Source organism: Symsagittifera roscoffensis, chromosome 7, assembly GCF_963678635.1.
Source record: "Symsagittifera roscoffensis chromosome 7, txSymRosc1.1, whole genome shotgun sequence".
Lineage (NCBI taxonomy): Eukaryota > Metazoa > Xenacoelomorpha > Acoela > Convolutidae > Symsagittifera > Symsagittifera roscoffensis.
Genome location: NC_087068.1, coordinates 47,531,953 through 47,546,553, shown reverse-complemented (window position 1 = coordinate 47,546,553; position 14,601 = coordinate 47,531,953). Strand labels below are relative to the sequence as shown.

Genomic DNA, 14,601 nt, shown 5'->3' with positions numbered 1-14,601 from the left:
TTCCGCTATTGTCAAATGTGTTTTCATTTCTAGGCACAGTATAGTCGATTCTCGAGTTGTTGAATTAAGCCTTTATAATGCTTGATATTCTTTGCTGGGTACCATATGGGATTGCAATGGTCATACAAAATTCATAAACTAGTTTTCCTCATTTTACTGATATAATCATAACTGTTTTCCTCTATTTGAAGAAGTTTTTTAAGGCAGCTACTTCGGAAAGCCAAAACAGCAGACTTTGTTTTGACACATGTTCTTTAAGAGCAATTCACCCTCGGATTGACATGGAAATAATTAAGCAGTAGACATTATACCATCTGCTTCATGTGTGGTATTTGCATAAATAGTGTCCACTGGAAACATGTATGCAAAAACCAAGATATTAAAACCAAATGCTATCTTGCCAAGTTTCAGTTGTTAACTCCACCAAATATTTGCTGGCACCTACGTTCCAATAATTGAATATACTAAATCAAACTGTTGATTATAACCAAAACCAGAAATTTTCTCGGCTTTTAGAACTCTTTTTTGAGATAGCGGGAGCAAACCAGATGTTCCTAATTTTTTCTGCAGTCTTGTGACAATTCAAGATTAACATTTTGATTTAGTACCCCTGACCCTATGAAACAAACTCCGCCTTAAGAGTTCAGAGTAAGAATTCAGAGTCCTTTCAGCTTAAAAACATTATCATAGGAGACAGGAGCGGAGTAGGAGGGAGGGGCTTCTGTTTTACGACCAACATTTCTGGCTATCAATGATGAGAATTTTTTCGAAATTTTATTTAAATTTGAGGAGAAGAGTGTGCCAAAAAAAATGTTTTTTCGTTAAAAACTTTCCAACAAATGAACTAAAAAAAAACCATTTTCATGCGGCGCCGAATTATATCTGTATAATGTTTTAGCAAAGCTCATGGGCGACCTAAAAAGTCAACAAAATGTTCGAAAAAAACTTGTAGATCTCAAAGAAAGTAACAGATTCCACAAAAAGTGTATTGGAATCCTCAAAAGGAAAAAAAACTATTGAAAACGAAATTGTGATAGAACTTTGTGAACGTTTGCAGATTTTATTTCAAACATGTGATTGTTTACATAAACTTTTTTTTAGAGATAAGTTGTTTATTTGATCTTTTTTGTAGGTAATAATTCTGCCGACTGTGTTCTCGACAGCGTACGGGGATGTACCTTGGAAGAACACCCCTCTGTGTACATGTCAGGCGGCCGCCAACATGTTCCTACCTAATCTGAAGGCGGCTGTGATCATGACTTGTGCAGTAGACAGGACAATCTCAATCTCGCTCCCCTTCAAATATATTCGATATGCAACCACAAAGGTAGCTAATAATTATCTTATTGAACAGGCAGATACCTAAACAGGGTTTTTAGTTCAGAGGCCTAGCCCGGAAATTAATTAGTTAAACTTACCTAATCGATGGCAATTTTGCAAGATACAAGAGCTCAAGTTGTAGATTGCAGCCTTGTAAATTGCAGCGCATGTGCGATTTGAACCCGAAATCAGATTGCAACACGGGCACAATTGCTACCGATGTACACAGGGGCGGATTTAGGGTGATGTACGCCTCTCCTCTCAGGGATTCGAACCCCTCACCAACCATAGGGTCCCTCCTTTGGTATTATTTTATGACAACCATTTTAGGCCAAACAACCGTATTAAAATTTTCTAAAGGTTCCTTGGGTGCCAAAATGTAAAAGTGTGCCAAACTTTGAAGGGAAGCCCGCGCCGAGTAAACGCAATTTTTAGGTCAAAAATTTCCAAAAAGTGCTCAAAAACGGTTTTTTTGACCTGCTTTTTCAAAATAAGGTTTTTTCCTTTTTTCGAACAAAAACCTGCGGCGCAAAGTTTTTGTTCAAAATAAAATCTTTATAGTGTTCTGGGAGTGCTCGGAAAATCAATTTGGTCGATCCAAAGAAAGTCGACAAAATTTTGGAATTTTTTTTAGTAAACCGCCCCACCCCCTCAAGAGAAAACTAAATCCGCCATGGACATGCCACAATGCCCTTGTGGACACACGTTGAACTGTTCCATCAATGCCACTGTTTACAAAAAAAATTGAAACATCTGTTTCATGAATAGAAATTGATTATATTGGGTTTTTATAGTCTGTCTGGCTCCTTTCCATTTTCCTTCGCCGTTTGAGTTCAATTTTTAAAAACCACTTACTTGTTACAATAATGCAATGTAACTATTACATAAAGCATGTTGAAAACCTAACAAATGTGAACACTTTTGTTCTTCATACCTCACATCTTAACATCACACATTTTGTTATAATGATACCTAGAACAACCAGAAAAAAGAAAAACACGGAAAGGGTTGGATGGAGTGGAAAAGAGCCGCCTGTTTATCTAATTATTCAGAAACATCCATTAAAATTTGATAAAAATGGTTTTATAAAATAACTATTTTTGAAAGGAATAAGCTCATTTTTTAATCGGTTATAATCAACCATTTTCAACATGTTTTTGAACTTTGAATCGTTAAAAAATGCAATCCATTTTGATTGATTATTATGAATAATATCAATATTTTTAACCTCTTTTCGAGTGGTAGGTCCATTTATTCTAAAATGAGTTTAAACTAAAATTAGTTTTTTTGTGGTTTCTTTCAATTTCACATTTTTCTCAATTCGATTGCATTTTTGTAATAAATTGTTTTTTGTTCCTCTTTGACTTCACTGTTATTCGACAATCCCCAAGACCCAACTTTCCAACCACAAAAAACCACGTTACCTATTCCCAGCTCAACGTTTACCCTCTACCCCTCATCATGATAATGACGGGGTAGGGGGCGTAAAATAACGAGATGGGCGAAAAATAGTTGCGTAAGGGGAGGTGTGGAAGCATTTCTGACCTCCGTATAGAAATGAGTAGAGGTCAACAAAACAAGAGAGAAATATAACGTTTTAAATTATCGAAGGACATGTTCGCCACTGGCCATTCGCAGTACCACCGTTTACCTCTATAACATTTACCTTGATCATTTTACATAAGAACCATGCCTTATAGTGTTTCTAACATAATTACATAACCAGCATAACAGTCTCCACTACACTCTCCCTTCAACTAAGTCAATTACATCATAGTATCCAACAGGTTACTGCACTAAGTTTAATCAGTCAATCATCCGTTTACAAATCTAATGAACTAGTTTTTAATTCAACTCAACCCGTTTCTCTTCTCGGGTTGGTCCTCCGGGTTGCAGCTTACTCATGGCAACACAAAAGAGCACGTCAAAGGTTTTCAACTCCTCCAATATCTGCCGCTGGTCCTGATCGGTCATACTAATGGCCGACATTTCGCCCACAATGTCCAAATCATTGGTGGCCGTTGCGCCCCTGGAGTCACCACTGATGTTGGCTTGCTCCCTGCTCGATTTGTTTTGTGCTCAATTCGCATATTGTCAGAATGTCCTTACTGGCCTTCGGTTGTATAACTGGCTGGTAAGTCACCGTCGGCCCTACTTGGGCTAATAATGGGCCCGAGCTTGTATCCACTTTATCCATCGCCAAAAGAGTTGATGGCTGATACCCCTGCGTATCTGTCGAAGAGCCAATTTTTTTTGGTAGAACTATTAGTGCCGGTACCACTAATCCGGCGTAACACAACAAAAAATATTCCCGCTTCGGCCGTTAATTTGTCTAAAAATGCAAGACCAGCATTATCTAGAGCCTCCCTCGTCGGCTGTATTTCAGTTTGTGCAACGTCAACCATTTTTTGAAGCGCCAGGCTCTTTCGACTATTTCGGCTCCGTGCCTTCAGTCCCAGGTATAATGCTAGGATGCGGATTCCATCCACGTTGTCGCCACAGGCGTCGACCAACGATGGTAAGCTGTTAGTATGTTTTATAATTTGTCGTAATTTGTCCAGCACATCGACAAATTGCCCCGACACCTTTTCCTTCAGGCCGGTTATATTGTCGTGGATGTAGTCGTCGCTCCAATTGAAACTACACATTTATCTACCGAAATACGTATCCTCTGCATTACGTTTCTTTGAACTTCGGGTTTTCTTCGGGCTGATCGACTCTTTCTTAGGTGATGTCCGCTCCCCCAACTGAGCTTCCCCTCGTGGTCTGCTGATAGTCATGCCACCTGTCATTCCTGAGGCTGCTGGCGGCAGTTTATTACGGTCCTCGTCCGACGAATCTTTGGCCGTTATCACATTTTTTCCTTGCGTTACCATAGTAACCGCACTTGTGAAGAAACGGTCTCCCAAAACTTTAGGCGGTCGTCTATCTGTAAGTGGCCTCGTGTTATGGCGCACTACCGATTTAGGGGTTACTAGCAATCGGCCCCTCATGAGAAAGGTTCTCAAGTGTAAGACCCCTTACTCCTGTTTTCTTTTTGAACGCCTATATGGTCGACGTTAATTCGCCCTTTACGTTGCTCTGTACATTTCCTTCCCGAATGTCCATGTCCATCGAGCCATGGGCTGTCGTTTTTGGTACATCTTTCGTTTCGTCCGAGGATCATAACAAAATCGGCGTTGATTGTTGTCCTCGGGTCTCCGTCTTCATTCGTACAACACTGCTTTCTCCTGAACTGGAATACGGCACGATGAGTTCAGTAGGCGGTATTTTTTCTCTCTTGACCTCCGTTACATTTTGCGGTTCTTTCGGAATTACACTCGGTGGTTTTGGTTAATAGCCTGATAATATTTCGATTAACCGTCGGGCTATCCGTTGAAATCGAACCATCTGATGAACTATCAAAACAATCCAAACAAATGTGATGGTTTGCCGTTCCCATTACATCGCCCAATGGTCATCGTGAGGTCAAGGCGGTGTTCGACGGTGGCTTGCAACGCCATTTCCTTGCAGGGATCTGTTGGCCGTCGTGGCGAAGATTTGTCCTGAGTCGCCAGTGACTCTAAGTCGAAACCACCTACACTGATCGAAACATCATATTTCTGTACCAACTTTCCCGAATCCAACGTACTAGTATGATCGTACTCCCGCATTACTCTCTCATTTCAAAGTTCAAAATATGGGTGCAATTTCAACCGATCCTGCTTTTTCCGAAATATATGAAAACCTTTATGGTGGGCAAATAAGACTGGCGCCTTTTTCGTGGAAGTAAGAAAAGGCGTCAACTCCGGCAGCGGATGCTCTATCCGACTGTACATGCCCATGGTAGTGGCGTCATCCGTACTTGTTTATTCCTGCAAAACTCAGACTGGGAACATCCTGTTGTCGCGATCTAGAGAAGACAAAACATTCCTCCAAGATAAATTAATCGATGAAGCGCTTTTTGCGACCGTATGCAAGACAGTGTTTGGTTTACGACAAAAAAATGAGCCTCAAATGGCGAACATCTCATTGATTGATGGGTTTTTGTTCGAATTGTGAATAAAATCTTAATTAAAGCTGACCTAAGCGACGATCGTGGTTTTTGAAACGACTATGCAATGAGACCTTCTGGCAGGTTACTTATGCATCTTTCCACTTATCCCGTGGCACGATGCTGCCCTAACGGGGCGAAAATTAACTCAATAATATTAGTGGTGCAATTTTCCCGTATCGATTTTGCAAAGAAACCCGACCCCTGGTATGTACGGATTGTCCTAGGAATCGCGTGCAGTGCAATGTAATTTTCAAAAAGTTCTTTAATCACAGTAGCAGTTGTTCTTGTGGTGATCTGTATCGAAGGGATTTTCGAAAATATATCGATGCAAACCAATAAGTACTTAGTAGCGCCCCATACCGGTAATAGTTTTGATATTGAGTCACCACCCAAACGACCGCTAATAGCTCTAATTCATTAATGATGTACTTTTGCTCAGCCTCATTCAAGAGTCTCGAAGCATAAGAAATTGGTTTTCAGCCGTGGGTATGAAGTTATTCCAACACGCCCCTCAACATTTGTTTTGAAGTGTCCTATTTTATGTCGTTTGTTTTTCGACATCAAAATGATGATTTTGGACAAAATTTCCGGCCGTTTTTTTCATTTTTCTTCAAAAGCTTTGTTATGATTAGAACCACATTCAAACCTCGAATGTTTCTTCATCAAGATTCGAAAAGGCACCGTTGTTGCATCTAGATTCGGGATGAATCTAACAAATTGGTTTATGAACCGGATTAAGGAGCGTAATAGTTTCAAGTTTTTTCTTATTAACGATGGAAGTGATCTTCCTTTCCACAGGGACTGTACCCTTTTTAGACAATCGGAACCACAATAATTCAGTTTCTTGGACAAAAAATGTGCACTTACTCCATTTGACTGCAGCATTGTTATCGTTTAGTACATGATGGACGTTTTTAACTTCCCGCCAATGGCGTTTTTGTGACCCTCTGACTGCAATTAGTATATCATGTAAAAAAACATGTACCCCCGGAAATTGTCCCACCATTATCCGCTGAAACTAGTTTGTCATATCTCCCAAACCAAAAATTCCTATTTTGAAGCGGTATGTACCCATTAAACTGCCCCCAACAATGCAAAAATTGCATTGGCGACGAGTGTTCTCATTCAACTTCATCTGACAATGTGCGTATTTTAAATCAGATATTTGAAAATCCTATTGGTGCAATGATATCGCCACCTATAGCCAATGCCACATTATGCAGCAACTCATTCATGTTTAGCATTTGATAACAGTTCCAATAAATCTGTTTATTGATCAATTTCGAGCTCAGGGCCAATTTGATTTTTCCGTCCCGTTAGCAAAAAGAAATCCTCTGCTGTGTATTTTCCCAACTTAACAATATATATTTCTTTCAACAAATTCTCGATTTTCTCCTCAAGTTTAGGTAAAACGTATAGGAACCGGTATGTGTTAAAACATGTATTAACTTGTGTTGGTCTTAATGGTTGATCGAAGTGAGTGCGAACTTCACGAGTTCTGTCAAAGTTTTGCGTTCGAATAAATCTTCAAGATCAGCCAAAATACGTTTGATGTTTACGTTGAACTGGTAAGTACTCTGTTTGTGTTTGGTCTTGGTGTCCCGCGACAACATCATTCACTCCTTGTGAGACTTGGCTCCGACGCACTTCAATCCCCGATGAGGGTATTAAGCTGTGAGTAATCATATCCCTCTGGCCTCCCTCGGTAATGAACAATTCCGCACTCTCGGATATCCAGTCCTCAGATTCGATACTAACAACAATTTGTCCGATAATTTTGATGATGTCGTCCGTTGCGCTATAGAACGCATTACGAATTTCATCTGGGACCGATTTTACTGCAAGGTAGGGAGCTTGAAATTTGACTACGTTACGCGTACTCTGAGGAATGGAGGAAACAGAGCTAGCTAGCACAATCAATCTGGAATTCATTTCTATCCCAATTTTTCCCAATTCGCACGCTTAACAGTTTCCGATTCCCTTTTGCCGCCTGATCCCACACATTTTTTATGGCAATTACTCCAAACTTTTCCTCATTCATTTGCATTTCTAACTTGTGGATCACGTTTGTTTTGAATTGGTTGAAATCATACGAATCGTCAATTTAATTTACCGCAGCTTTCTTGCAATACTTGGCAAATTGACCCCTTCTATTGCAATTATTACAAATGAAGTTCTTTGCAGGACGTTTCTGCCGATTGTTCGGTTTCAACCAATTACCACAATTATCACATCCGTCTGATCTCTGCCCTTTAATTTCATTCACTGGTTCTCTTTTGCCTTGCTGAATGTTTCCGTTGGCGTTATGTCGCCCCTGGTGAAACTTATTCCGTCCGAACTTTGAGACACCACCACCCACCCGTTTGTACATTAACTTGCCCCTTCCTCCACCACTGCAAAGTTAAGGGCACCGTTTGGACTCATCGTATTCGTACAAAGCTGTTTTCGATCCTCTTCATGCTTCATAATAAAAATGAAAAAGTCTCTCACAATCGGATCGACTCCTCCTTGGGGTCAAAGTCACAGTCTTTAGCCAAATCGCTGAGAGCTCTAAAAAACTGCTCCATTCCTTCATTATCTCGCTGTTCACTTCCAAACAGGATGAAGCTACGGTTCGTTACATTCGGTTCCCGATAGAATGCATGTTGCCAATTTCGATAACTAGGCAAAGGTAATATCCACGATTTTGCTTTTTGGATATTTCTGAAAGAAGAATCGTTGCCCCTGTTTTCCCAATGATGGGAACATCTTTGACTTCAGACGTTTATCAGCCTCGCCTCTCGTGCTTCCGCCGAACAGCCGTTTGTCTTCATCCAAGTGAAGAGTCTCCTGTCTTCAGACTCGTATCGCATCTGAATCACGAGCTTCTCTCTCCGCTCGCACTTGAGCGTCTTTGGTACCCGCCGGTTCTTCTAATGTCGGATACGCATTTTCCGGTGAGGTACTAACGTCTAATAAATCCTCAATATCGATTTCCTCTTTAGCATTGACCACCAACTGAAATTTTGAGCCCAGTCCTCCCAATGGACCGGCGGTTCCTGTGAAGGGCCATGCCAGAAAGCACCCAGCCCACGGTAGCTGGATTCGGTTGCTGGCTGCGCCATGTGGAAGTATTTCTAACCTCCGTATAGTAATAAGTAAAGTTCGGCAAAACAAGAGAGAAATATACCGTTTCAAAATCTCAAAGGACACAATCGCCAATGGCAATCTACCTTACCAACGTTCACTGTAACATTGACCATGATCATGTTACATAAGAACCATGCATGTTAGTGTTTCTACGATAATTAAATAACCAGTTTAACAGCAGTTTCCACTACAGGAGGGGGCTGTAAGCGGGGAGGTGTGACTTGTTTATGGCACTAATACGTACAAATATGCACTGTTAGGTAATCCTTCATTTTTTTCCATCATTTTTTGGTGATAGCATGAGGGTGGGGGCTTGTTGTGGGGACTTGGTGGGAGTACGGGGTTGGAGGTAATGGTGTAAACAAATCACATATTTGGAAAACCAAAATCTAGTATAATTTTTTGTTGTCCATGAAATTTTGGTGCATGTAACCACTTTAAGCCCCGACAAATGGAGGAATTTTTTTGAAATCTTCAAGTTGGTTCTTTCAAAAATAATTTTCTCAACCCAATTTTTTTTTAGATGTAGACCCGCGGGTTGATCTAGGACTTTCTCGGAGGTGGGATTTGTCGACTTTTTTTCAGTCGACCAAATTAAAATTCCGAGCGTTCCCAGAACACCAGAAAGTGGGCATTTTTTGAAAATTTGTTGCCCAAAAAAGGGTCGCCTTCATAATCAGCATATTCTGGTAGCAAAAGCGCTGTTAGAAAAAGGATACAATTGATCGCCAAAACAGAAGTCATAAAATAATACCGAAAGATTACCCTTTGTTGGCGATGAAATCGAACAGCAAAAAACCAATCTTGACTCATTTATAGGAGTAAAAACTAACAGAGGCGGATCTAGAGGCGGATTTTTGATTGTTGATGATTTTTTGTAAGTTGACAAATTGATTTTACCAGTTCTTTTAAAACACAAAAATGGTCCCAATGATTTTACACCGCAGCAATATTCTTTTGAAAAAAAAGCAAGCAAAAAAAGGCGCTTCAAAGACTTGACCTAAAAATTGACTTTTATTTGGTTCGCACTCCCCTTCAAAAATATTATACTATAAAAAATGCTCCATTGGTTGAAAAAAAAACGGATACCGAGGGAGTAAGTTGGGTGGTGAAGTGGTCGGTTCCCTGTGAGGTAATTGGGTCAGAGTGGGCTGTTTTCTAACTTTTCCCTGATCGCAATTGTCAACGCTCAAAAACCTCAAATTGAATCAATCGAAGCCTTATTTGGTCACAACAAAGCTGTCTTGAAGCTAATAATGTCTTTTGGGTTTTCAATTGCTATTGGATCATTTCAAATAGGAAACAAAACATCCTAAAGTTTTCCCAAAAGCAAAAACTCAATTGAAATCCTCATTATTGCAATCTTTTTAATAACTATCAGTTGTGCAAAAAAAAACTTATTTTAGATTAAAAAAGAGAAACGGGAAGCTACAACCTGTGAAAAAACTTTTAGGATTTCAGCACCAAAAAAAAAGGAAATTTTTCTTTACTTTTTCAAAGTTGATTTTCAATAAAAAAAATTATTCCACTTTTCATTTCAAAGTAACTTCCACGCCCTTTCTTTGTGCTTTGTCCGCTTGACGTTTCCATCACGCTCGGATATGCAATATTAGGCAAAAATTGACGGAAACTATTGTTTGCTTTATGCCATTAGACCAATTCCGAATTGTTTCTTTTCTAACGCTCTTTTATCATTCAAAGCTATAGGTTTGCAATAAAACGCAACTAATGTCAATATTTAGCTCAAGTAACTGAAAAGCAATTCGATTTGCATAAATTCCATTTACAAAACCATAATTAAAACTACAAAAATCAGGCTAAAATTGTGTAGTAAAAATTTGTTTCCTCATTTCTGTGCTAACAAAACAGTTGCAAGAATTTTGTTTTTGTTCCAATTTTTGTAATGAAAATAACGAAATATTTGTGCTCGGGTGGGTTTTTTTTTTCTTCAGACAAATTTCGACTTTTTAACTAGCCATTTTCGACGGAATTTTTTTAATATTATTTAAAAGGTATTCTTGTCTTGAATTTAATTTTGGAAAAATATTTCCCCTGTGATCAATTTTTGTGAAGTTTTGGGGGCTTAAAGACAGCCGTTTTGGCCAATTTGGAACAATTAACGCGCTATATAGTTCGCTCTATTAACGCGTAAGCGGAAATTTAATCCGTCTTAGAAATCGTTTCAAATTTGTTGAAAGAAGCTTATTTGCCATAATTGATTTGTTACTTGGAGCAAATCTATACTTTTGTACTTTAAATAGCATGTGGATCATGATTTTCACAAAAATCTCAAGTTTTATAAAAAAAAGTTCATTTTTTTCCATTTAATTGTTACCAGGCCCAAACTGTGCATTTTGTGCATTGTAAATGGATTCCGCAACAGGCCAAAATCAGATTTGTCGCGGAGTCCACAAAATTTCTACGTTTTTCCGATCTTTTTTGCTGTTTTGGATTCCACAAACAAATACTTAAAACCTTGTACCGCTCAAAATCGCTCCAAAAATGCGGAATCCAGAACATCCAGAAAAACATATAATAAAACATGTGTATAGTTAAATTGAGCTGTTGCGGAATCCGCAACTGGAAGCAGAACCCGCGAATTGTAAGTAGAATCCGCAAATTGTAAGCGGAATCCGCAAATTGTTAGTGGAAACCGCATTTTCTTTGCGAATTACACTTAAAATTGCGGGTTCCACTTACATTTTGGCAATTCCACTTACATTTTGCGGAATTCACTTGCAGTTGCGGAATTCAGAACAACTAGCTATATTTGCTGACAAAAAAATTGTGCTGACAAAACAAAACTTACGTTACAGCTATTTGTACGCGGAATCCACGAAACTTTTCTAAGTGGAATCCACTTACTTTTTGCAACTTGTTTAAAGATTTGTCTCTGGAATCCAGGAACATACAGACACAAAATTGTGCGCCTATCCAGTGCACATTTTGGCCTCGTAATGATTTTTTTAATGTTATTGCTGCTCCATAAATCCTAAAAGGCAGTCGGCACATTCAGTCTTGTTTGAGTTTATGATCGAAATAAAGTTAAATTGTTTGCGATTCAGACTTCATTCACTGTAAAAGGTCATTGTGATAACGCCGTGAAACTTTGTAGACTGTCTTCAGGCGCCTCTTTTAGATAAATGGACGTAACGCATAAATTTTTTCCACTAATTTAACACATTAGATTAGATAAGCTCCGCAAAACTTCGCAAAAATTGATTGCACGAGATAGTTTGTTGCAATAATGGGTCAATTTTCTATCAACAACTATTATTTTAATCAAAAATTTTGTTCACGCGAAACCATCAGCTCAAGAAACTATTAACTTTAAAAAAAACTAACTTTAAGTTTTTAAAAATTGACTTGCTGGCAAACATCGAGCATAAACGAAGAAACTACAAAAAATCTATGCATGGCTACTTCATTTTTTTTGATATTCTGGAAAACTTACTATAAGGAAAAATTTAGTTTGAAAACGTTGCCTTTTTGTTCCTACCGCTGCACAAAGAGGAGGGAAGAAACAATGGGTTAGCTTTGAATCTATGATTTTCCTATTGTCCGGTTTTGACATCCAAAGAAAAAGCTCGCAAGTAGCAAAAAGGGGTTAACATTGAAAACCTCACCACCTTTGATTCGAGTTCCAACGAAAAATCAAAAACTTTTCTCAGTTTTGAAGTCTGAATTTATTCTTTTTTCAGAATTAAAGTAAACCAAATTTTAAAGTACAATTATACTTCAATTTTCAGTTAAAATTAATTAAAGTTTTTCTGTCGATTTTTGCAGTCATTTGCTGGAAAAGTAAACTAAAGAAAAAATATCGTTTTTTCAATAAAATTTTGGTTTTCACTACTTTAATAGTTTTAGTAAGTCTATCCATGTACTATATGCATTGCTGTGCGTTATAACTAAAAAATACTTGGGGGTGAATAATAAATTAGGATAATTGTAACACTGCTTAATTGTGGTTGACCCAGTATATCAATTTTGCCTCCCTTTCGCTCCAGAAGACTAGCCTATAACTGTTTAATTGGCTATCACGCGCTCTGGATTCTTTTTTTACTGGTAGTTGGTAGATTAAGCATTTAATCTAAAAGTTTGATAAATACTTTTGTCGTGTAATTAGTAGATTAAGCATTTAATCTAAGAGTTTGATAAATACTTTTGTAAGTGTATGTTTTTATTTGCTTTTAATTTTTTTTTTTCTGGTATAAAATAACCAGTTGATATATAACATAATTATGTGTTATTTTTCCGACCCCTCTCGAAGAGTGGAAAAGAAATACGACGTAGAGTTTTTTTTAAAAAAACTTTCTGTCATTTTTGACTTCCTCAAAACATTTTAAGCGAAGACAACTGGTATTTTATTTCAGCCTTATTGGCTAAGATTAAATATAGAAAAAATAGTTCTCGTTGAAAAAATAGTGTTGAGAAAAACTGATCGGAGTTTTAATATTTTCGATTTTCAGACTGAATTAGACTAAAGAGGCAGACTTTTCTATACAATTTCAACAATATTAAAGAAACGAAGATTTAGGACTAAATAAGCGATAATTTAGCGAACTTATTCAGTCAACCTTCACTAGGAAATTTTTTTTTGATATTTTGAAGTTTGTTTCCTTATTTTTGATTTTCGATTCTTAAATCAGTCTGTTCATAAATCTCTTCGCTTCTTTCCCGGCAAACCGCCATCTGGTCAGTTTTCAAGTAGTTTAGGCACTATGGGTTATTTATTGTGAGGGCTGATTTTTCTGCTAGTTGAAAAAATTTACGATTATGATAATCAACTATGAGTTATTAACTTATGAATTATAAACTTATTATGAACTGTTGCCTAATAATGTTTTATTAGCATTTTAATTAGAGGCAAGACTCGTTAGGTAGCCAACTTGCTTTTTTTGGTGTTCTTCCAAGATGATATTTTTTTGATAAGCTTTGTTAATAATAAACACTGTTCCCTTCTTCAGCCAACTTGCCTTTTTGGTGTTCTTCCAAGATGATATTTTTTTGATAAGCTTTGTTACTAATAAACATACTGTTCCCTTCTTGAAAACAAATTAGAATATTGTAAATGTGTTCACGTGGTGTTGCAGGTGTTCTGGGTGGTGTTCGTGTGCATCTGTCTGCTGAGTCTCACTCTGCCCATCATTTTGTTCGGGTTCCTCAGGTGGGAAACTGTGGGTGACCCCAACAGTGGCATCTGCTGGCCTGTCGCAGACGAAAAGAACATGGTATGTACTCATCATATGAATTACCCTTCATATGAATTGCTTGTAAAGGCGTTATTTTCTAAAACTTGATTGATTCATATACCGAATTGACCTCTGAATAAAATAAAGTGCAACCAAGTAAGGGGCATTTTAAGTTTAGACTAACTTGAACAGTTTGAAAACTTGGTGGTACGTTGGTGGTGTGTTGACCCGCGTATCTTGTTAATTATTTCCTCCCCTATTGCAAAAGATAGGGTTGGTTGGATTTGTTACAAGGTAAAAAATTCACAGATGTTTAACCGTTGAATTCGTTCATGATAGGAGTGTCGATTCTTAACTAGGTGCCACGGGGGATCTCTTTAACCATATCCCCCTTTCGCAAAGGGGTGGGGGGGATTCGTTGCTAGGTATAAAATTCAAAATTCTTATATGCTTAGCCGTTCAGCCGTTCATTTATTTCTTTATAGGGGGCGATATTTGTTACTGGGTATCCGGGCGAGGGATATAGTTGAAGAGATCCAAAATCCAAAACCAAAGTTACCAAATATCCAAAACAGTTGAAGTACAATCCAGCATCAATAATATCAACCAACCGAAAATGATGGGAAGTTGCATAATACTTATAAAAACATTTAAATATTGCCACGGGAAACAAGAAACTTTGACCACAACTGATGTTAGGTTATATTATCTGCTCAAATTCGATTGACTTATACTTAGGCTGGTTTGATCTCGCTCAAAGTATTTTTGGGATTTAACTGGCTCAGACCCACTTCTTTTATGGACATTTTGCACCTAAATCTAACGCACAGTGACCCGAAATTAACGTAAGAAAAATTTAAGGAAGGATGAAATAATCGAAAAAAGAGTTGCATTATTTACACCCCTTCTGGGTTTATGACGTTT

The 14,601-nt window shown here is 38.0% G+C and overlaps 1 protein-coding gene across 1 annotated transcript in view; it reads left to right on the top strand.

Annotated features, from left to right (window-relative positions):
- The window catches only part of LOC134852056 (uncharacterized), a 57,703-nt gene that overhangs the window by 32,674 nt on the left and 10,428 nt on the right, over positions 1 to 14,601 (top strand). Inside the window, exons 4-5 of the mRNA XM_063868335.1 lie at positions 1,133 to 1,327; positions 13,579 to 13,716. Coding sequence (XP_063724405.1) covers positions 1,133 to 1,327; positions 13,579 to 13,716 — 333 coding nt within the window. The remainder of the gene's footprint in view (positions 1 to 1,132; positions 1,328 to 13,578; positions 13,717 to 14,601) is intronic.